The sequence below is a fragment of the Pogona vitticeps genome, chromosome 3 (genome assembly GCF_051106095.1).
Source record: "Pogona vitticeps strain Pit_001003342236 chromosome 3, PviZW2.1, whole genome shotgun sequence".
NCBI classification, from domain to species: domain Eukaryota; kingdom Metazoa; phylum Chordata; class Lepidosauria; order Squamata; family Agamidae; genus Pogona; species Pogona vitticeps.
Genome location: NC_135785.1, coordinates 47,410,001 through 47,433,756, shown reverse-complemented (window position 1 = coordinate 47,433,756; position 23,756 = coordinate 47,410,001). Strand labels below are relative to the sequence as shown.

At 40.5% G+C, this 23,756-nt stretch overlaps 1 protein-coding gene and 1 long non-coding RNA gene across 9 annotated transcripts in view; one reads left to right on the top strand and one right to left on the bottom strand.

Moving 5' to 3' along the window:
• Positions 1 to 23,756, bottom strand: part of DGKG (diacylglycerol kinase gamma) — a 203,679-nt gene that overhangs the window by 89,415 nt on the left and 90,508 nt on the right. For 4 of the 8 annotated variants that reach the window (XM_078389296.1, XM_020787345.3, XM_072995842.2 and 1 more), the window contains exons 3-8: positions 18,350 to 18,426; positions 14,936 to 14,956; positions 11,240 to 11,405; positions 9,289 to 9,351; positions 7,048 to 7,305; positions 5,038 to 5,211 (exon numbers count right to left, since the gene is read on the bottom strand). In XM_078389296.1, coding sequence (XP_078245422.1) covers positions 5,038 to 5,211; positions 7,048 to 7,305; positions 9,289 to 9,351; positions 11,240 to 11,405; positions 14,936 to 14,956; positions 18,350 to 18,426 — 759 coding nt within the window. The remainder of the gene's footprint in view (positions 1 to 5,037; positions 5,212 to 7,047; positions 7,306 to 9,288; positions 9,352 to 11,239; positions 11,406 to 14,935; positions 14,957 to 18,349; positions 18,427 to 23,756) is intronic. The other 4 variants (XM_078389297.1, XM_072995845.2, XM_078389298.1 and 1 more) reach the window with 3 other exon arrangements.
• Positions 13,913 to 15,832, top strand: LOC140706003 (uncharacterized). The gene is made up of 3 exons (XR_013543051.1): positions 13,913 to 14,040; positions 14,358 to 14,415; positions 14,813 to 15,832. It is a non-coding gene; the product is annotated as an uncharacterized LOC140706003 (long non-coding RNA).

Sequence of the window (23,756 nt, the reverse complement as noted above, 5' to 3'; positions counted from 1 at the left end):
ACGCATATTTTTCAATTAACAAAACTTTCTCTTACTCTCAAAAGAGAGTCTGCATTTTGAAAACAAACACTTTTTAATGGGCAGTTTCCAAATGTACACATTATTCAAACTCATTTTTGTTGTTGCCTAAATAGAATTGTACACTTAGAAAAGTGAGGACAGGCTGTGCTTGGCAACTGTAGAAACAGGAGGCTGGACTAGGTCTGAGCCAACAGGACTCTCCTATCTGTCTGGGAGGTATTTCCCCTAAATACTCACTATTAATGATTAGGTGCACAGTCTAGATGTGATTCTAGACCCAGCACTGACCATGGAAAAACAGGTTTCCGCTGCAGTCCACTTTGTCTCTTACCAAATTTAGTGAATCACACAACTGTGCCCCTACCTAAATGTCAGGTCCCTAGCGACACTGGTCTACACAGTGGTAATCTCAAAAATTGACTATTGCAATGCACCCTACTTGGGGCTTCCCTTGAAGCTGGTAGAAAAGCTTTCCAATTAATGCTTCTGCAATTTGAGGAAATGCCTTTGTGCAAAACTAGTATCTTTTCCATTAGTGAAGCAAAGCACCCATACTAGTGGCAGATTGTGATGGGGGGGGTAGGAGTGCCTCCTCCAACTTTTGAAATGAGATGTCTCTTCCACCTATTGCAGTGCATAAGCTGCTCATGACACAGACAGAGAAAGCAAAGAAGGACTGTATGCTTGATCACAAAGATGCAAATTCATCTGATGCTTCTAATTTTAAAAAATTCAGTAGCAATAGGTAAGAGCAATTTTAATTTTGCAAAAATTGTATAAAATCAATTATTGCAAGGGTGAGAATTCTCGTTGATACCAATAGATTCAAATTTGGCAGCCTCTCATAAGAACAAGAAAAACAAAGATTTAAATTCCTAATCATTTTTTTAATATTTTAAATTTCCAAATCAAAAACAAATACAAGAATATAAAATACTCACTGTTATTCAGGATGATCCCAATACAGTTAGAAGAAGAAGATTTTAAGTATTGGTAGGAATTAATTAATGGATATCAGTAAGAATAAAGGAAAAAATTTAAATTAGTTTAAGGTGGTATATGACTCTAGTGAAATTGAATATAATAAATTCAGACTGTTGGAAATGAGATGAAGAAATTGACATGTATTATCATATGTGGTGGGAGTGGAAATGGACTCAGAAATTTTGGAAACTAATTTTTAAGGAAATACGTGATATAGTTGGAAAACATATTGAATTCAATTCTAAAATTGCCTTCTCAATTTTTGATAAGATAGAACTTGATTATTGCTCAAAGGAATTGATTTCCAATTTTATGACAAGTGCTAGAACATTAATAGCTAGATTGTGGAAGGATAAAAATGATATTCAATTAGAAGATTGGTATAATGAAGTATGGGACATTGCATTAAATGATAAATTGACTACTGAAATGAAGATGAAAAGAGGGGAAATAAGTTCAAATATTTTTATGCTATTTGCGGTAGATTTATTGAATTTGTATTAGTGAAAGGAAAGGGGAAATCGTCTAAACAATCAATACAATTTTGGAAAAGAGGTTTGTATTAAAAGTATTGCTCCAAAGGGCCCTGTGGGTATAGGGGTGCACTGTGGTTTAGATTGCAATAGTGAGTATTTTGTATTGTATTTTTGTTTTGGAAATTTAAATTCCTAATCATTATATCCTTTACAAATGGTTGAAAACTGCATGAGAAACAATCTAAAGTCACCAGAGGGCAGTCTTGTACAATTTTCAGTTATATTAATATTAAAACAGCAGAGTCATAAATTGTTTCTATGGTTTTGGCTCTCTGCCTACAAGAGCAACAAACAGATAACACTTTATATTCTTCCTAATTAGAACACGATTTCTAGCTATTTCCCTTCATTCTCTTGTCTCTAGTTCAGATCATGAGAATTAGTTCAACCCACAAAGGAAACCATACTTCAACACCAGAACTGTATAAGTGATAAGTAAATACAGTAACTGATTTGTAGGATTTTAAAAAAAAACTATCTTGCACAGATAACAAGCTTCATTTGAAAGAGGCAAGCTCTTTCTCACAGCTTAGAACTATTACGTCAATGGATGACAATCCCTAAAATCCTCTGCTGGCTGGCAGATTCTGAAATGTTATGCCGGAATATGTGATTCACAAGATGATTCCTGAGCTGGTCCTGTGGGGACAATTCAAAGGTGTTCTTATTGATGGCTCATAATTAACTTGCCCTTTGCAGTATTCATTAACATAGGCCGGTGTGTAACATGAGGAATTTCTAGTGGTAGATGAGTCAGACAATCAGCTTGACATAAATTCGGTGCCATCAGAAGGAAAACAGCTGCCAGAAGCCTTTACATTTTATGAATCTGTTCCCCAAAGAGTTTGTTCTGAAATTGACTGATAAGGCTCCATAAGACTCACCTCCCCCATTCCTTGCTAGAATTCGGCATCTTTAAAATAGAACTGAGCTACAAAGTGTTGGGCAGGATTGTCTCCTAAGGCTTTTTTTCTAAAGTCTCTCTACATGTAATAAAGAAATAAAAACTTCATTGAATATATGTGAAGTTTCACCCTAACAAATAACAAGTCTCATGTAACTGGCTAGGCTTTGACATGGGCTGGGACTGCCATGGGAGGACAAGATGCAGGAGGAGCTTGTTACTTGGAAAGAAAACAAAATTCATTTCCATAACTATACATTTGCCAGCTGAAATCCTGCTTGCATAGCTTTGCTGTATAAGGTTCATCGGGCATAGTGATTTTTTTTTCTTGGTGGGGTGGTGGAAATAAAGCATTTTCTCATTCCTCCCACGAAGGTCCCAAGGCACCTGCAAAATCCCCATCTTTATGGGGAAGCCATTGAGGGCTGTGGGACAGTGTGCTTTGATTTCAGAAAACAACCACTCTGGTAAAGTCATCACAGCAGCAGCAATTTTTGGAAATTTAAGACCTCCGTCAGCATCCAGTGGCTCCCAATGGTTTCCTAATGGTGAAAGGGAATCTTTCACCCTGTGTGGATCTGTGTGAGAATTGGAAATATCATATATATATAAAAAAATCTGCATCTGATGACATCCTCAGCTATGCAGTGAAGCTTACACAAGAGGATTTCAGCCATTATGTTCAATATTCAGTTGATTTTAGTGATGATTCCTCAGCATCTGGATTTTAGGGGTGGCTAAAACAGAGGGTCCCAACATTTTTGACACCAGGGACCAGTTTACAGTAGTTGGAGATCATTCTCCCAAGGACCGGGATGGTGCCGGCAGATGTCTGTCCATGTGTGCATGGTGCATTTGTGCATGTGGGGGGCATACAAGGGGGCATGCATGCGTGCAGGAGGCAGGGGGTGCATGCATGTGGGAGGCAAGCGGGCATCCATGTGTATGTGCTTGCAAGAGTGCATGTGTGCATGAGGGAGTGCGCACACGCATGTTCCTTCAGCCCTAGAAAATCTGTCTCAGTGGCCTGGTTCTTCCAAGGCCATGGACTGACACTGGTCCACAGCACGGGGGTTGGGGACTCCTGGGCTAAAGTAGTGGGTGATTTGACACAGGGATACTTCCAGAGTAAGCTTTTACTCTGAAATTCCCCTAGCTCATTCACTGAGTTTTATGAAGGATCCAGAGCAGAAGAAGCCATGGGAAAACAAATTAACAAATAGAAGATATCAGGGCTAACAATTGGGTCATGCCTGTCAAAATTTCCCTGAATTGAGTGGGACAATTACAAAGCAAAACCTTCATCTAGAAGCACTACTGTAAATGTCTCTTCAATTTATAACCTGCCCTCTACTACAGAGGGAGCAATGGAACAATGCAGAAAGTCTTTGATTGGTAGCACCTAGAGAAAGGCTTGGAAGTAATGTGGCAGTATTCCAATATTTCATGTCACTGAAGTTTGGGTGTATGTGTGTTATTCCTGTGTTTTTGAAAATGATGCAAATCTATGGATTTTAGTTGCATTTTTCAGTGTCAATATTCTTCTAGACAAGGACAGATGAGTTTTAAGAGTCTAGTAATTCTCATATCTTTTGGTTCTAACGGGAAGTAATCTGAGCTGTCTGCTACACTTGGGGACATTCAAACAAAGATGAAACTGATGCATCTCACAGAGACTGGCAAAAAAGGCAGGGCTGAAATCACAAAGGTAAGAGGTGGAGGAGTGTGAGGTGCACATCCTGACCTTCTGTGAAGGTTTTGTAAACTGCACATTTGACATGGCAATGGGAGAAATGATTTGGCTACAATTCTAAGACAGATGGGGTGTGTGTGGAATTTATGAGTTTCATAATCTGAATCCTGGAAAAAGCTCCATAACTTTAGGTCTGTCATTAAATCTCTGATCTAAGAGAATTTAAAAGGCCATATAATAGAAGATATGGGCTAACAAAACAACCTCCCTACACAGTGGCCAATATCCTGTTGCTTAACATAGAAAGTCACAAATAGAGTAATCCAACAGAATCAATGGAATTTACAGAGGAATTGACTCAACAAATCCCTGCTGTGCCTATTCCAGTTGCAACTTACTATACTAAACAACAGAATTTCAGTCAATGCCATGTAACCAACATAACTACCCATAAACTCTACCAGAGACGTGGGGAACTTCTGACTTTTCAGATTTCATTGGACTATTGCTCTCATCAACTATGATTTTTGGGCATGTTTGAGAATGCTAATAGGAGCCCAAGAACATTTAGAGGGTTTCAGATACCCCATTCACATTGTATTGGAAAGGGCTTGTCATTTGGTTCATTCATACTCAGCTTGAAACAGTTATATTTAAAAAAATTACAACTCCATGAGAATTCCCAAGCCACCATGGCACCTATAGTCTAAACAAGTAACTTTCCAATCTCTTGCATAGAACATGCTTGAGCTCCCAGCTGCAGCTTTCCAGCCTTTGCTAACTCCCCCTGGAACCACAAACCCACCCATTTCTCCCACCCACCACCTCTGCCGCTCTTGACCATGGCTGTATATGATGCCTTCGGTCACATACATTCTTCCTGTCTCCCAAGCACTTACACTCCAGCTTATCCTCAGCCCGTCCCCTTTCCAGCAGTGACAGGTAGCAGACAATGTCCTTCAGGTAGACTACCTGAGCCAGTGATGGGGCTGGTGGGTGTGGACTGGCTGGTTTCAAGGAGATGTGGCTCTTTCGAAGGTTGAAGGGCAATTTCTTCTCCAAGCTTCTGGAGCCTAGGAAAGGAGACAGAAAGGCCCACAGATTATGTTTTAGAGCCAATGTTGGAATCATGTTGTCAGGTAGAGAGAATCTTAAAACCTTGTGCCATATTTAGGTTGACTTTATGCAACCTAAAGCCAAAGATCAAGTACTTGGAAACATGTATTATTTTGGACAGCAGCTTCTAGAATCCACTGGCTGGTCAGTTCTAGGAATTTTCTAAGCCCTGTAAAGATCGCAGGAAGGATTCACAAATGTACACTACTGACCCAGTCCTATGCTTTTTTTAAAACAGCCATATAAACTATTGTAAAGTGAAACAGTTAAGCTAAGCAACAACTGAACTGTTGCAAGTGGGGCAGAACCAACCTCCCATTTTTGGAGGTAGAATATTTCCCCTCCACCTGACTTCTCACTTCCAAGAAAGCTTTATATAGAACTGTGTTGTTTTCATCACTCTCTAGTGACTGAAGGCAATAAGGCCATCTTTCTCATTCCCTGGCCTGTTCGTAATACAAATGATGGTCAGAATCCTGTCGGTCCCACATGGTCTAAGTAGACAATTGTGCAAACCAGCCTACCTTTGCTACCAGGCAGCTATGCTTCTCTGATTTGGGAAGGAATCACACATCTAGTCATTAATTTGGTCACGTGAAAGATGGCAAGTGACAATGGAAGAGGCAGTGGGTGATTGCTCTTATACGTGCTGTTTTTCCCCAACAGGATTTTGGCCTTTAAAACTATGGTCAAACAGTGCTAAAAGCAATATACAATAATGACACAGTATTTGAGAAAGAAGATGTAGCCTATAGAAAACAATAAAAGAGACAAGGAAGATCTTAGTCAAATGGTGAGGCTTGGAAATGTAACATTTCAGACCAGAGGTCTCCAAACCCCTCAGCATGCATGCAGGCTGAGGGCTTCAGGGAACAGCAGTCAAAAATATAGCTTTTCTGAGCACAGTGAGAGAATGGCAATGAAGGAAGTCGTGCACAAATAAATCTGAAACCAGTGGAGGTGGAGATATTTGAGGTAAGTACTAGCTTCAAGGAGCTCAAGGTATTTGCCTCCTCCCTTCTGCTCAACCTTCTCTGGCATAAGGGAGTACTCTGGAGGCAGTGAGTTACCCCACATGGCTGCCCCAGTCTGACTGTGTGGGAGTCAGATGCTGGTTCGTACAATCTCAGGAGGAAAACAGATCACCCCACCCCCCTCACCAAATGCAAACATCTGATGGTACACAGATGCTACAGAATCTACTGGGATTGGAATAGAAATGGGGTCTCACAGCTGAGTCCAGGCAGCCAGTGACATTGCTACAGAGAAACTGGCTTGCTGCAAATTCAGCCCTATGTTTGTCAAGAGACAAAAACCACATTATTTCATAGGGAACTCCCAGGAGTCCCTGAGTGCCTCTGTGCAGCAGATGGATGTGCGAGAGCCTGTGGAAAGGGGACTATAAATCAATAACTATACATTATTGACTCCACAAATGGATTGGTTTTCAAAATCACCTGCTTGGGTTGATGTTGACATTTTTGCATTACAATTTCTCACAGAGTTCAAAAGGATAACTTTTGACAGAACAAGATAACTTGGGGAAGTTGCTCAGTCTACAATGCTGCTTTCAACAGCTGCAGTTGGACAAGTCTAGCAAATATACAGCTTGGAAAACTTGCTTTATGGAGTGGGGAGGCAGTTTCCAGAATCCCCCCAGCTAGCACAGCCTTGGGCTTTGGTGCCAGGGAGCCAGGGAGCTAGCATTCAAACATGTAACAATGCCAAGTTCTGATAAAAAGGTAGGCATTTATAGAAGGACTTGCCAAGAGCTGAACAGAGACAGAGCTCACCCGGGGACTGTGGGCTAAGCAAAGAACCTGAGGAGATCTTGGAGGACCCTGAGGAGTTGTGAGCAGAGGGGGTGCCAGCAGTGGATTTTTGTGATGATGATCTTGACCAGCTGGGTGAGGCATTTCCAAGGGCATTGGCGTTGGCAGCTGGAGTGGGGCACAGAGATGCTGAATGCTGGTCTGGCAGGTTTGCCTGAGAGCTTTTGGATTCAGGTGTGTGCCTTCCCATCGTACTGAGGAGAGTTTTGCCATTGATTCCTATAATCCAAACACAGGATACAGTCAATAATCTTTATGGAAGCACATTATTCTATACATACCAGCTAGGCCCTTGGGGCTGCTTGCGATTTGAGATGTCCACCTTGGACAAGAACTGCTACTTAGTGTCCTGGATGCAGGAGCCCATGTCTCATGTAGATCCAACAAATACAGGCTCGCCCAAGTCATTAATAAAACTGTTGAAGAGCACCAGGACCAGGACTGAGCCTTGTGGTACCCCTGCTTGTTATCTCCTCCAAGTTTGAGAAGGAACTTATGACAAGCACATTCTCTGTATGATTCTGTAAGCAGCTGTCTACCTGATAGTTGGTGTCTGTCTACCTGATAATCTACAGTACCTGATAGTTGGTGTACCCAGCCAACACTTAGTAGCTTGCTAATCAGAATGTCATGAGGCACTTTGTCAAAAGCTTTGCTGAAGTAGTAACCGCCCTGGCAGTTGGTAGGAATACTGTAGACATAAAATATATTATGTCTACAGTATTCCTATCATCTGCCAGGGAGGTTAAGGTAAAGGTAAAGGTTCCCCTTGATAATTTTTGTCCAGTCGTGTTCGACTCTAGGGGGCGGTGCTCATCCCCGTTTCCAAGCCATAGAGCCAGCATTTGTTCGAAGACAATCTTCCGTGGTCACATGGCCAGTGCGACTTAGACACGGAACGCTCTTACCTTCCCACCAAAGTGGTCCCTATTTATCTACTTGCATTTGCATGCTTTCGAACCACTAGGTTGGTGGGAGCTGGGACAAGCGACGGGAGCTCACTCCGTCGCGTGGATTCGATCTTACGACTGCTTGGTCTTTTGACCCTGCAGCACAGGCTTCTGCGGTTTAGCCCACAGCACCACCACGTCCCTTCCAGGGAGGTTACTAGATAAAAAACCCAGATAAGATTAGTCTGGTAGGATTTGTTTTGAGAAATCCATGTTGGCTTCTATTTATCATTGCATTGTTTTCAAAGTGCTTGCAGAATGACTGCTTTATAATCTGATACTTTTTAAAAATCTTTAGCAACCTCTTAGTATCTTCTTTGTCACCTAAGAACATAATACTGAGATCAAAGCAAAGTGATGTTCTCTCAGAGAACTTCTGAGCTCTTTTAAAGAATTCTCTACCCATTTTTAGATTAGGCATCCTTTCATCTCGAAAAACTATGGTAACATGCTCTGAACGGAGGACTTAGAACAGCGCCTAGTGTGGCTGAGAAGGCCAATTCCAGAGTGACAATCCCTTCTACACTGAAGACAAATACAGTCTGTCCCCTGTCCAGCTCCCTGATTTTGCTGGTTTCGGGACTGCCTCTTGGCCTCGGCCTGATGGACAAGGGGCTCTTCAAAATGGAAGAGGCCATGATGCACCGCCTGCCTCCAGGCTGATTGCTCAGATGTCAAGATTTCCCATCTGTTGAGTCCATTCCTAAGGCCTTCATATCCCACTTATTGATAAACTTGTATCGCAGCTGTTGTCTCCCTCTGGGACAATTTCCCTGCACTAATTCTTTACCCATACACTTTTATCATTTCTTTTCATTTCCTAAAATGTGCTTGAACAATAGCTGTGCATGTCACAGAAGAGAGGATCTGTTTCCTTTCATCCATTTCTATAGCTTACTGAGATGATAGAGATGCTATTTCGTGGTAATACCAGCAATGGAGGACTAAAAGAAAGACATCATTCCATAGCAATAATTTTGGCATGACACATTGCTTACAAATGCCAGGCCATGCAGAAATAATGGGGGAGAGTTTTTAAAAGTCTTGGCACCTAGGCACGGTTTGTTTGACATGTTTACTTTGCTGCTGCATGTTTCACTGAGCAGGATTCCAGAGAAAGGGGAGTCCCTAGTTTAAAAAGAAACCAGGGTGGGGGTGGGAAGCAAGGGAGCACTGTATTTTAAGATGAATACAGTTCCCTGTCCAGTGTGGAATAGGGATTTCCAAGGCTCTTAGCACTCAAAACAGATACCTGTAACAGGAGCACAAGCAACTTCCGTCTGGATGGAGATACCTGTATCTAGAGTTTTGGACTCTGAATACACGAACAAAAGAATAAACACACGTTAGCAAAAGATGCCAAATGTTTATTGCAATCAGTCCAACAAATGTTTAATGCAACATTTATTACAAGACATGGCAGTTAACCATTATTAAATCCTAGCTCAGTATCTGACTAGAGGACAGGGAGAAACTCAGACCAGTGGAGAGCTGGAGGGTCAGCAAGATGGAAGGCAGAAAGAGAGTTAAGTACTACTCTGAGAAACAAATAGCAGAAGGACAGACTCCTAGTGTTTATATTGTCCAATTCAGAGTTTGCATACAGCCTACTAACCCTCAGGAACATTACCTTTTTCAGAGTATGATTTTCAGATTCTTTGAACTAGAGAATTCTTAGAAAGGTAGTCCAAAAAAGTAACTTTTCCAAGCACTGTTACCTGCCAAACACTGGGGTTGCTGTTGTACACTCCAAAATCTTAAGAGATGTGAAGCTTGAGTGACTATCTACAGCTCCAGTTAACTTGACAAGTTAATTCTCAGGACATGTGGATTATCGGTCATGGTACAGTTGATTTCATCCACGGGGTAAAATGTCTGCTTTTCTATTTGCTAGCTCTTAAGTCACATTTGTTTAGTTTCTGAGTTGTTAACAAGTGAAACAGGATGCAAATCTTCACATTTCATTCTTGGGAATAAGAATGAAAAATGTCAAAGGGTTTCTTCTTACTCAGTAAGGTCACAATAATTGTAGTTACATATTTAATTCTGGAATTTTTCTTTCAAAAAAACTGGGAAAATCTATTTTGCACAAAAACGGTAAAAGAGAGAAACTTCTACTTCAGATTTACAAACTATTTTGCACAAAATGTTGTTGTTGTTGTTGTTGTTAAGTCGTTAAGTCGTGTCTGGCTCTTTGTGACCCCATGGACCAGAGCATGCCAGGCCCTCCTGTCTTTCACTGCCTCCCGGAGTTTGGTCAAATTGCACAAAATACAATGCCCAAACTCTGTTAAGAAAAACTGCACATGAAAAGGCAACCATGCTCTTGTTTTTGCCCTCTAGCCAACAATTTTCCACAGAAATTGTATTAGTTTTACAACCAGTACAAAACTGGTAACTTGAGTGACAGCCTGTTGGGGAGAACACTCAGGTAACTGTCCTTCCACAGTTGCATATGCAAACAATATTCTGCTCAATATTTTGTATTTTAAAGGCAAAGATTTTAGATAGAATACAAGTGTGTTTTTTTGTTAGTTTTTTGTTTTGCTAATACTGCTGAATGGGATGGGGTGGCGTACTTGTCTTCTCATTTTTGATCAGAAGTGAAAAATTCCCAGCACCGGCCAATTTTTTAAATAGAATGTTTGAATATGTTGAGGCACCCTTTTAGTTGAGAAAGATGAAATTCTTCATTACCTTCTTCGTGGGAACCACACTTGCTGTCACTATTCAGCCTTGGTGTCAGAGGAATGTGATTATAATGTATTTATTCTGCTTGGTCAATTTTCTTGCAGTACTTTGCTGCAAGTACAGAACTACAAAAATAAAATAAAAAAAAAGGGAAACTCCAGTCAGAGGAAGGCAGTAGCCAGCTCATGAGGACTGAGCATGCTCAATAGCATGTTGACTGACAGAGAGTGAAGGGAACAGAAAAATGGGTGAAGATTAAAGAAGTGTCCTGAAAGGTGAATGGCTAGAATTCTGAACACAGGAGAACCCTGCATGACAATATTTTGTTGCAGGTCCATTTATTCCTCTCAAAAACAATATTGCAAAAGAAGACCTTGGAAATGAGACCAGCTTCATTTTTTAGTTCTGGTTTCCCTGAACATGCAGCATTGACAATTATAATCTTGCAAGCAAAGTACTGATTCACTGTGTGGATGTTAGTGAAGGTTGAAGCAGATAGAGATGTTGCTCACCAGGATTGCTGAGTTGTGGACCACTGGAATTTTGTCGCTGGCCTTCTGGAGAATATTGACAGATTTTTCGTTTGAAGGACATAAAGAGGTGCTGGCAGAGCTCCTCAGGAATTTCCACCTCCAGATAGGTTTTCATGAAGAGCTGGAATCCTTCATAGTCAATAGGCTATGACGAAGAAGGGAGGAAAGTAACATCCCAGTTATGTGGTCAGAATGTCAGAAATGTTTTTTATTTACACCAGCGGTTTTCAATTCTGCATACTTCTATGCCACCAATCACTCCACCAAAGAACCTGGATACCATTATGATAGAAATGAAAGGCTGTTTTTCTTGAGAAGGATATGCATGTATCTATGCATGTATCTATAGGCATTCTGTTATTATATTGATCATTTATAACATGTTATTGATAATTTATAACATGCTTTAAAAGCAGGACATTTGCAATAAAACTATTGGAAGTAGACATACATAAATAAAAACAATTAATTTAGTTAACTGTTGAAAATTGTAGTAACTGTGACACATGGTTTTTACTGCTATGGTAACTGCGAAATATAGGGAAACTATGAATCCCACCTAGATTTCTCTTCTGTCCTGCTAACGGCATGTGTACCAGTAGCTCAGACCTTCTGCCATACTCAACTGTTCTCTTAAGAAAAAAATTGCAAAACTGTGAACGGAGACCAAAGAGTGTGTCACAGGAAGTGTATGACCAGATCAATAGGAGCATATAACTAGAGAAAGCCTGCATAAAGACGTAAGTAATTTTCATGTTCATAATGACATTCCTTTTTGGTAATCTATTGCAGACCTTAGAAAAGTTATTTTGCTGAAATACAACTCTTTGTATTCTCCCACAAGTATAACTGCTGGCTAAGCTTAAAAGGGAGAAAGGGTAGTTGTAATCTAACAAAGTAATTTTCCAGGCTTGGGCACATAATATCTCTTAAGATGGAAAGGAAGGCTGTCGCTACAGTACTTTGAAAATGAGCTACTTGCTACATTTAACTCTTGAGTTACTGCGTTTGATTCATCCTCAGTTCTGGTCAGCACATAATTTCAAATATGCAGTATGTGTATTTGGATAGAGCTGATACAGCTTGATCTTTGATGCCTCTGGGTTGGGAATACAACTCTTCATTGTGTCTCCTGGGGCAGGAGCCAGTTGAGCTCACCTTCAGGTTGTGTGGCTGATCGGCTTGTGTGCTCTTTCATGTGTGTGGCCTTGGGCATGCTGCATGCTCCAAGAGCAACAGGAGAAGGAGGGACTAGCAAACCACTTCTCTACAGTTTAAGGCTATAGAATTCTAAAAGGGCCCTTATAAGTTGGAGTGGACCTGGTGGCACATAATAATTAATTATATATTTGAACTGTGTAACAGAGCCACAGCTATGGGAAAGGTGACAACTTTAGATTAAGGAGCAGGATTTGAATGGTGTTGCCCTGTGCAAAGAGAAATAGATAGCCATGCTGTTCCCTGTGCATGATGAGCAGTGGTGCCAAAGGGATATTTTCATGTCAATGGTGTGTAATTGAATTTCATGAAGATTCAGATAGTACTGGGTGTGGTAGTAGCAATGGTGGAACCCAGAACCCTGGGAAAACAAATCAGGGAAAATTAACAAATATGTTGAAATTCATAAACCCTGGAGGTGGGGACCAGCTTTTGTGCATGCTGCACAGGACCAGGTTTTAAGACTTAGGAAACAGATTGTTAGACAGAGAAGATACACATGTATGAGATCCCAAGAATCAATACAGGGAATAGTCACAAATGGCATACTATGTATTCACTAAAATCTACCTTTCCAACAGAAAGCAGTGAGAAAAATACCAGATTATAAACATGCACATAGAAGAGATATCATATACAGCAAGAATGCACTGAGCTGCATCTGATGCTTAACACAAAGTAGGTATATGTACTGAAGCATATACATATATAAGTGTACAGCAGAATTACAATGCAGGAGTTATGTAACACTATTATATGACTGAAAATCTCTCTTTTCCATTGGATAAGTGTTACATTGCAAATTGTACACTATGTGTACACAACACAAAACACAACAAAGCATGTCTACATATATAAACAGCAGTGTTGTCTACTGGACGACATGCATACATGGGCAGCAGCAACAGCAGCAACACCTGGATCAGAAATGCAACTAAAATTCTTCACAAGTGCATATGAGTCATCATAAAGGTGGAGCAAGACATCTTGCAGAGTTCATTTGGGGTCTCCTTGAATGGCACTGGAAAAAGAAGCTTTGCTAATTTGAGGCTAGAGCTTGGAAAGGGACTGTTTTGGACTCTACTTTCATGAAAATCTGGTCTGTATGGCCCATAGACATACTGGCTGAGGATATGGGGTGCCCTAGAATCCATTAAAATAATACTTCCAAGCTCTGAGCAACACTTCCCATTCAAACACATACACCTTTTACATTTGCTTCTTTTTGAGCATTCATCAGTTTACAATATAGAAAGCAGATATGTAGACTGGCTGGCTGGAGCATTCAGTTTTCCTATGATCTGAGCCCTAAGAAGGATGGCTGACAGCCTACAGTTAATAGGAGATTCACAATTTTCAAGGTAATGTTAGACAACAAAATGTCCTTTGAGAAATATGGAAAAACTCTCTTTATGACATAATAATATAATCTTTCACTTGTTGAATAGGAATCCACAAAGCTGTAGAAGGACTGCTATGTTCTTTGCGGAAATTTACCCAGTGATCAGCAGATCAGCTACACAACACTGTTGCCAGGAAACTATAGATCCCCAGTCCACCAGGTAAGTGTTTTTTCTCATCTTGAACATTCTCACTGACTCAACAACCTGAATTCATGTTCTGTTGAAAGGTATTCATGCAATGCCCTAGAAATTGCGTTTGAGCCTCTCTTCTGCTGTTCTTGATATCAGCATGGAATGGAGGTGGAGACATAGGATTTACAACACAGTGTTGCAGTTATGGTTCAGTGTTTCAACTGACCAGCCAGGCATGCATTCTTCCAAAATACTCCATTGCCTTCTGCTTTCATTCTGGTTTTCTGCTGCACCCCAGAGCACTCTGTATCCTGAAGTGGGGTGTTGTTTTGTTGAATCCTTAGGTTTCTACCCTAGAGATTTCTTCAGCCTTTCCCAACCCCTGGAGTTCCATGGAGCATGGTGAGTCTACAGTCCTGTTCTTAAGTGGTTCTGTTTGGGCTACACACAATCATACACTCAGAGAACTAAGTGTGTTTTTGGTGTATGTAGAAGAAAAACTGATGGCTTGGGGCAGGCAAACTTGACTTTGTGCTTACAAAACAGATGGGTTTAAGGAAAAAGCTGATTTAGCATTCATATGTACGAACATCTTTACATTCATAGCTGCACAATTTCTACCAAATGATTCCCATCTGTGGAAAGCAATATTCTTAATGGATTATGGGGAAAAAATAATGACATCAATTTAGTACTCACTGGGCCAGAATGGCAAAATGTCTCTGCAGATTTAGCCCACTATACCTGAATGCCCTAAAAATATAGATGAAGCCTTGACACTTTACTGTTTTTTTTACAGTGCCGACAGATGTGACATGGTATAAGGACTTGATTTTCAGAGTTCTGCGCTTATGCCGAAGCAAACATGCAAAGCAACATGTAAATATCGCATGATAACTAGCACACAGAAAACAAATCTTACTTGGTTCAGAGGGTCCTGCTTCTGAGGAAAGGAAGAGTAGAAAAAGAAAAGCAAAATTCAGTGAAGTGCTGAGCAGCAGAAGGAACGGAAAGGATTACTCCACTGGACAGAGACAATTCACACATTTAGGATGCTGTGTAGTGCATCTGTTCTCATGACTGTGTGGTAGAGGAACCTATATTTTTGCCAGTCTTGACATAAGATTCAAATGTTCATCAGGTCAGCTTCTGCACAGGGGAGGAAGAAGTGCCATCTTTGCCTTAGGCAGCATGGTATCTTGCCACCATTTATGTTTGTTCCCATCTCCAGATGAGCTCTGACAGAAGGAAAGACTATTTCACATTGCATTAGGTGGTTAAGGCTGTTTTACATGCTTGATCTTTAGGCCTGAGTGATTTTTTTTAATTGCTTTGTCTCTTCATTCATTTTTTGCCCCTGTTTCCCAGCCTCCACCCAGTGGTGGTTTTATTTGAGATAACATTTTAATATTGTGGGTGTTTTTTGTTTTTTTTTAAATAAAACAAATTTATTCTTTAAATTCTTTAAGTCATTTACAAGGCATTAGGTAAAAACTATACAAAAACAATTATAGATAAATCAACAAATAATGCAGATCAAATTTTGCCCTGATTAACAAGAAAGAGATTTTTTAAAAAGAAAGATTAAAAAGAAAGAAGACAATACTGGGAAATATGTTTGCATGTGAACATGTCTGCATGTGTTTTGGGGGATGTTAAGCAAGAGGTACTCATAATTTGATCTAGGCACTGTATAAGTGATATTAGAAAGGGAGCCGAGCAATTGTGATTACTCCACAGAAGGGAAGGTGGCAGCCACACCTTTCGAGATACATCTAACCCAAGAGTGAGTTCTTAAACATAACAAGAAAAGAAGAAATGCATTAACCCCTCTTCCCCAGAGGACAGAAGAGTATGCATATTTACATTATATTTACATTATATGTACACATGCTAATATAGATGTACAACTTCAAATACATACAGAAGTAACTAGTGTAATTTCAATAGAAAAAAATACATCTTGTTGTAGAGTGGAAGACTGTGACGAAGTGATGTGTGTACCTCCTCAGTCTCCTGTCCAGATACCAACTCCGAATGGACAATCTTAACACCTCTATTCTCCCTTCTGATGATCTTTCATTCTTAAACCAGACTTGAACTAGACATCCTTATAAAGCTCTAGCAGGAATCTAAAACTCATGTTGCAGATTGCAGAAGTATGTTCTTGACCTGCCTGTCAGCAATCATGGGATATCCCCTCTAACAATGGGGAATAATAACTCTCCAATGGCTTTTCCTGAGTAAGGTGGGAAGAGACCTGCAGTGGTATAATTCTGAGCAGCAGGTCATTACTGCAGAAAAGAAGTAGTGGGAGAGCCATTGAACAAACACAAAGTTAATGTCACAAAAAGAATGTGGGAAAATACCTCCCCACACCCTCCTGAATACTTTTTTATGGTCAGCTTCCTCCGCATCCTCTGCTGGAAAGCAAATCAGTTCTTCAAAGAGAATTCAAAAGCAATTAGTCATTAAATGCAATGGCAAATGCAGTAATTTCTCTGAGCAGGTAGTAATGAATTATACCTACATCAGTTGCTTTGTGCAAGGACAACAATCACAGTAATGTCTCCTGCTGTGAGATACAATCTGCTGCATGTGCACCCACGGCAGAGAGCAAAACCGCCCACTTCCAGCCATCCACAACACAGCACTTTCCCTGCCCTCTCCTAAGTGCCTAACAAGCACTCTCCTTAATAGGTAGCACAGTGGCAATTTGGGCTGCTTCTTTTGTTGCCTTGTCCTCATAATTGCTTCATGTGTCAAGAGTTTCCTCACAGATTTTTTTGTGCCCATTGCCCCTTTAATTTCATTCTGTATTCTTCAGTTCGGGAGTCTTTTGTATGCCTGAAAAGCTTTGCAGCTATTTATTTTTCTTACCTAGGAACAACCTACTATTACTGTTCCTACTAATATCCTTTTCCTATAATGGTAAAGATAGGCTCTGCTTCCTTGTGTTTCCGTGCCCTTCTTCTCCCCTAGTAAAAATATACAGTTCTCAGAATGTGAGGAAAACTCTGACAAGCGGGATATACTGTAGTGAGGAACAACAATGTTCTCAGTTAGCCTTTCCCACTTAATTTTCTTTTGCGGGGAGAAGGTAAAAGTTTCCTCTACTTCATCTTTCTCCCTTGCTTTCTCCTTAAGAGGAAGAGGAAAAAGTTTAGGAAAGTTTGTTTGTTTGTTTTTTGGACTGAAACCCCTGGAATCTCCCAGCCAAGCTGGGTAAGCAGTTCTGGTGGTTTAGTACAAATGAATTAAGTAATGCTTCCCACCCCAACTTTTCCAGCTTTCGGTGAAGAGGAAAAATAAGAGGAAAAAGAACTGATGCTACTGACTTTGAGAAATAAAAAATGGGTAATGTGACCCACTCTAATTTAATAAAAAAAAGACATGTGTCTTTAATACTTTTTCTAAAGTATTTATTTATTTAAAATATTTTTACCCAGATTTCTCCTTAGAAAGGACCCAAGGTGACTTACATAATTAATAGATAGCATGTAAAGCTAACAACACTGAGTATACAATACTGAAAGCATCAAACAAACTTCACACTAAAAATAGTAAATACAAGCAACACCAAAACGAAATTCAAAGCAGGAAGGTGCATTTACACACCCCACTCAGTCAGCTAGTCACTCAGAGAAAGCTTGCATGAAGAGAAAGGTCTTCGCCCACATGCAGAAAGACAGGAAAGATGATTGCATCCTGGCCTCTTGTGGTAGGGAGTTCCAAGGTCTGGGAGCAGCAACAGAGAAAGCCCTCTCCAAGTCCCCACCAAATCATAGGCTTCTCATCTCCATCTCAAAATTTAAAATCATAGCATCTATGCACAATTATATCTCAAAATTTAAAATCATAGCATCTATGCACAACTATACTGATATTCTTGTTCTTTAATAATGAATTACGGATCTGCATTTTCTTATGATTTGATAGAGGAAATTCTGAAATGTAACAGAAGCTGGTGCTAGTCGCTCCAGAAAGAGAGCTCACTTTCTCCTCTGATGGAATTACATCCTTCTCTCTCATGTTTTCTACCATTTTTTTAAAAAAAGTAATGTGGTTGCTAAAAGTGTGCTTAGCATTACATCCAATTTGGCTGTGAAATACATTTTTTGTCATGTGATACTTTTAAAAGAAAATCTTAAATTTTTTTAAAAATCCAGATTGAGGAAGACTTCTGTATATAGTAGCTCAAAGGCTCACACATCTCATTGTAAACACTGGTTGATTTGATTGGCCCCTCATAAATCTTATGTAAACGAGTCAACACACTGAGGAGCTTTTTAGTCAACCTAGGTCTAGGAATATGTCCACTCTTAGTTGTCCTTACCTGCTCTGGATTATATTTTGAGAGGATACCATCTCCATGAAACTCTTCCAAAACATCTTTCAGTTTCTTTGTGGAGTCTACAAGAAGAAATTACATGACAAAAACATCAATATAGGGCCAGATTTTCCCCTTAAAGTTCCCTGCAGTTTGTCAAGTTTATGAATGTTTATGTGCAACCATGACAACACTTTCATTAAAACAAAGTTGTAAAAGCCACAGCAGACTCTGTAATTTCAAGGGAATCCAGGCTGCTTTCTTTTATAAATTTTTATTAAATGAACTTGCATGTGTGTGAGCTACTTAAACTTTGTATTTACAATATCCAGAATATTTCTTTTGAAGTACAATATACAACAAACTTGCAGTGACAAATATTTGACCCTCATAATGCTCCAGGGACTAAAAGTAGCTGCTGTCTCTATCAGAAGACTGAAGAACCCTAGGACCACTTCAAACATTAACATTTTCTCCACAGAAATCACTTCCAAATATAGAGGGTACAATGCACAAAAGTCACATAATGTTCCCTTTGTAGAAAGGCAGCATGATGTAGTGGTTCAATAAAGGTTGAGGAGATGGCACTTTAAGTCTCTTCTTAGCCATGAAGTTCATTAGGTGATCTTGGGCTAATCTGTTTCTCTCTCTCTCCCTCTCTTAGTTTATCCTACCTCACTGTGTTGCTATAAGGACAAACGGCAGGAAGGAAAGAAATACACAAGCTACATTGAGAGCTGCTTGCAGGAAAGGGGGGATATGCATGTAATAGAGGTGTGCAGATAATTATTTTTGGAATAGAATTCCCAGAATATCCCAGGCAGCTGGGAATTTTAGTAAAAACAACAACACAGAAATCTATATATCTTGTAATTAATAGTAAACAGACACATGCATATCATGTATAATATATATCAATGCTGTCACTAAGAAAAGAAAAGTAGGAGTAAACCATGGTACGTATCTCCCCTCCAAAAAAGAGAAAGTTTATGCTTTCAAAAAAGGGGAAAGTGAATAGTTTTGGGAGGTATTGCTGTTTACTTTCCTAACATTTGCTGGTATGGTGCCTTCATCTCTAGATTTTGGCGCCTTCTCCATTTGGTACCCAGGGGCAAAAGCTCCGTCTCCTGCCCTAGTTACAGCTCAGGTATATGTACCTAAATATTCCAACTAAGAAACATGTTTCGCATATACAAGAATACAACATTTGTCGTAAATACAACAAAATAGATGTGTATGTTTTTTGCCAATGTGTGATGACATGGAAAATGTGAAACATTTTTTGTGGTTTGGGTGCTGATCCCCAATTAGGGGATTTCTCTGTGGCTACACATTCTTTAGGTGGCTGGATAGCTCAGTGGTTTAGGTATCTGGCTGTGGAGCCAGAGGTTGGGATTTTGAGTGGCAGAAGGAGGCAAGGAATCTGGGGAACCCATGCAATGTCTATGGACCCATCTCTGCCAAACCACACCAAAGTGCTGAAGCATGGTTCATACCCATCTCTATCCAAGACTCCTTCTGACCATGCACAGAGCAAGAAGAACAATTTGGACATGAAGGTAGAGGCTCAGTTTCTTTCTCCACCAGCAGATTAGTTAGGCATCCTTCAGTCTTGAGATACGATGGTAACGTGCTCTGAATGGAGGACTTGGAACAGCATCTAGTATGGCTGAGAAGGCCAATTCGAGAGTGACAATCCCTTCCACACTGAAGGCAAATACAGTCTGTCCTCTGTCCAGCTCCCTGGTTTTGCTGGTTTCAGGACTGCCTCTTTGCCTCAGATTGCTGGACAAGGGTCTCTTCAAAATGGGAGAGGGCGTGATGCACCACTTGCCTCCAGGCTGAACACTCAGATGTAAACATTTCACATGTGCTGAGGTCCATTCCTAAGATCCCGCTTGCAGATATCCTTGTATCGCAGCTGTGGTCTCCCTGTGGGGCAATTTCCCTGTGCTAATTCTCCATATAGGAGATCTTTTGGAATCCAACCATCAGGCATTCTCACAACATGCCCAAGCTAACGTAGATGTCACTGTTTCAGTAATGTATACATGCTAAAAATTCCAGCTCATTCTAGCACTAATCTATTTGGACCTTTGTCCTGCCAGGTGATACCAAAAATGCATCCAGCAGATTGATGATGTAATAAAGGAGTGAGACAGGCCTTCACTCAGTGAGCTGGGTAGTGAGACCTTGAGCATCTAGTTTAGCCCAGGGAGTTGAAGGGTTGCCTCCCTGAACTATATAGAGATGGAAATGTTTTCCCCACATTGATGTAGCTGTAGGGATGAGGGGAAAGAACAGAGTTATTTAGCCTTTCACAGAACCTGGGCTATTACTGTATTTTTTAAAATTTGACTTCTGGAATCCCTCAGCCTATATGGCCAGTGACTATGTTTGCCAAGTGATTCTGGAAATTATATTCCAAATAGTACTTTTTCCTGGCTCTGAGTTGTCAGTTTTAGTAGCAAAAAGAGTGGAGGTTTGTGTGGTGGCAGTTACCAAGCTGGAATTCAGCACCCTGTCTCCACTTGCATGTATTGTGGGATTCATAAGAGATAAATCCTCTTTCTATTGCCCTTGAAGACCATGCCCCAGAGATAAAGGCTTACTGCCACGCCCAGTTTCTTGCTAGCAGTTCCTATAACTTGGTTCTGTCACAGAATAGTAACATTTTTCATTGTAGATATTCACTTTCCTCAGTTGAATGAGGAGGACACGAAAGTAAGTATCTCTTGCTCCCTGCCCAAAAAAGCAGGTTTAATAAACATGGAGCTCCTAGAATCCCATTGCATAGCAGTGGCCATGCTGGCTATGGAATTCTGGGAACTGTTGTTTCAAAATAATTAATGTTCCCTATTTCTGACCAGTCCACAATATCTTCTGTTGCTTCTACCACTAAAGGTATTTGAGAATGGCTCTTTCACTAGCTGCCTTGAGGGAAGCCAACCACTTGTTATAAGTTTTTCAAAATCCTCCTTGTTGGGGTCTCAGAGCTCTAGGATGTGAGAAGTCTCAGTAGGCTCACAGCTAAACTCTCCTGGATTAGATAGTCCCAAAGGCTCAAAAGAGACTGAAATATCAGAGGCAGAAAATGCTTTAAAGTAGAAATATGCCTTCAGATGTTTAAAGTAGCTTCTAAAACGTAAACAAAGGGGACTGCTCAAATGCTCAAATTTCCTATGTTTTAAGTTACCATGGATATTACAATGTTTGGGCTAGTCTTAGAGAGATTAAAGCCGTGGAGACAAAATTAGTACGAAAGAAATTCTTCTAGAACTCCCCACCCACAGGCTTTATGACAGCTAGGCCTTTCCAACCTGGTACTTTCCAGATAACGTGGATTGCAACTTCCATTTGCCCTAGTAACTCTGAGGGATAATGACACTTGTAGTACCAAACATCTTGAAGGCATCAGCTTGAGAAAGCCTGCTTTATGAAGTCCCATATGAATTCTGTGTAACAACCACAAGCCAAGATGGGTGCTAGTTTGGTGGACAGATAGGAGGGCTGTCTCTGTTGTAATGTATGCCATCAGTGTTAGAATCTGAATAGACTTGGGTCAGACTAGTAACTCTCCTGTCACCAGAAATCACATTGCTGGATCTTTTGACTATAGAACTGTGCCTTATTTTTCATTTGTGGCACTTTCTTTTTCCCTCATTTTGAAATGTCAAGGCCCTTCTAGTCAACTGTGTGATGTTTCAGCACCAGACTGGTGGACAGTTGAGCTGTTTTTTTTCTTTTCTGTAGGAGTTTAGGTAAATAACAGTAGCATGTATTTATTGCAAGAATTGTTATTGTGTGCTAAATGGTTGTGTCAGTGTTTGTGCTTATCTGACTGCTTCATTTCTACTGCATGTGTATTGCTCTAGACTACATGCAGGCCCACATTTGTTTTGGTGTCCACCTAGCATTGCCAGAAACATCCTTCTGAAATATGTTTTACAAAGAAAAAAGAAGCCAAGCCCTCCAGGAAGCTTTCAAGGAGTGTGTTTTTCTTTGGAGCTGGCTCAAGGTCAACTCAGCCTTCCATCCTTCTGAGGTTGGTAAAATGAGTACCCAGCTCGCTTGGGGGGGGGGGCAATGTGTAGCCTACATAATCAACTTGTAAACTGCCCAGAGAGTGCTTTAAGTGCTATGGGGAAGTACATAAGTAGCATGCTTTCCATTTTTTTATATAGGCCATGAGCCTCTGTACCTTATTTTGCTAAAAATTGTGTTCACAAAATTTGTACTGGGGTCCTGGTCACTTTTGATTTTGTTTCCTTGACAAGTGAGCAAGTGTCTCCATGGAAACAGTGCTATGCCACAGGATATCTCACAACATCCTGGAGCATAGCATGGAGCCTTGTTACACAGCTGCATTATTGCCTAATCAAATGCATATACAACCTATGTATTACTCCATGCTTCTGTCACAAAAGCCAATGGAAGAGAGATATTATACCACACCAATGATCTACTGAGACCACATTTTATTTCTGCTACTGGTGGCTCATGATCTGAGCAGCAGAAGAAATTCATCCTGACACCCCACATCCGCTGACCATATGCCACCTATAATTTCCATTGTGACTTCTGTAAAACCTGACTGTTCAGTCTCAAAATACTGTGGGCACAGGATCATCCCTGAATTCCCAAATTCCCGGACTGGCACTTTACTGATGGAAGCAGATTAAGCAGATTAAAATAGCAGATTAAGCAGTTTTGTGCACTCTTCCCTCGTATGCAGTGTTCTCTCCTTTTTGATCCTAAATGTACTATCACAGTTGTCCTGGTCTGCTCTATAGACTAACAAGAACTTAGTGAAGGTACAGTATAGGTTGGTCATACAGCCTACCTTTCAGATCTCAGGCCCATATTTGAGGATGTCCTTTGCCCATATGTCTCATCACTTTCAGTTTGGTTTAAAGACAATGAACCTAAAGGAGGGAGAGCAGGAATTCTGACACTTCCCACCAACAGTAAGCCCTTGGACAGCAGGCTGAGCAAGGAGCATGGGTCATTTGGCCACCAACCTCCCCCATGTGGGGAAATAATTTCACTGCCATTTAAATGGCTTCTAAATGTACACTAAACATGCAAATGTTGTGCACAGCAGTGCCTCCTTTTCAAAATGATGCCAAGCAAAGACTTCAGTACAGTATGGCTGGTGGGGGAGATTGGCAAGTTGACCTGCATTTTATGCTACTCTCCCTACCATTCTTCTCCTGTGCAGTTTACATCCACATATTTAAACAGACGGTCTTTTTATATGTACTGTAATGTTCCACAGTAAATTTTTGTAAAGTCGCATAGGTCACAGAATTATATGGCATCCTATACAAAAACAGAGCAAGAACTGTATGTTTCCTATCTAAGGAATTGCAAACTGGCAAAGTATATGCTGTTGCCAGGATAAAAACATTCA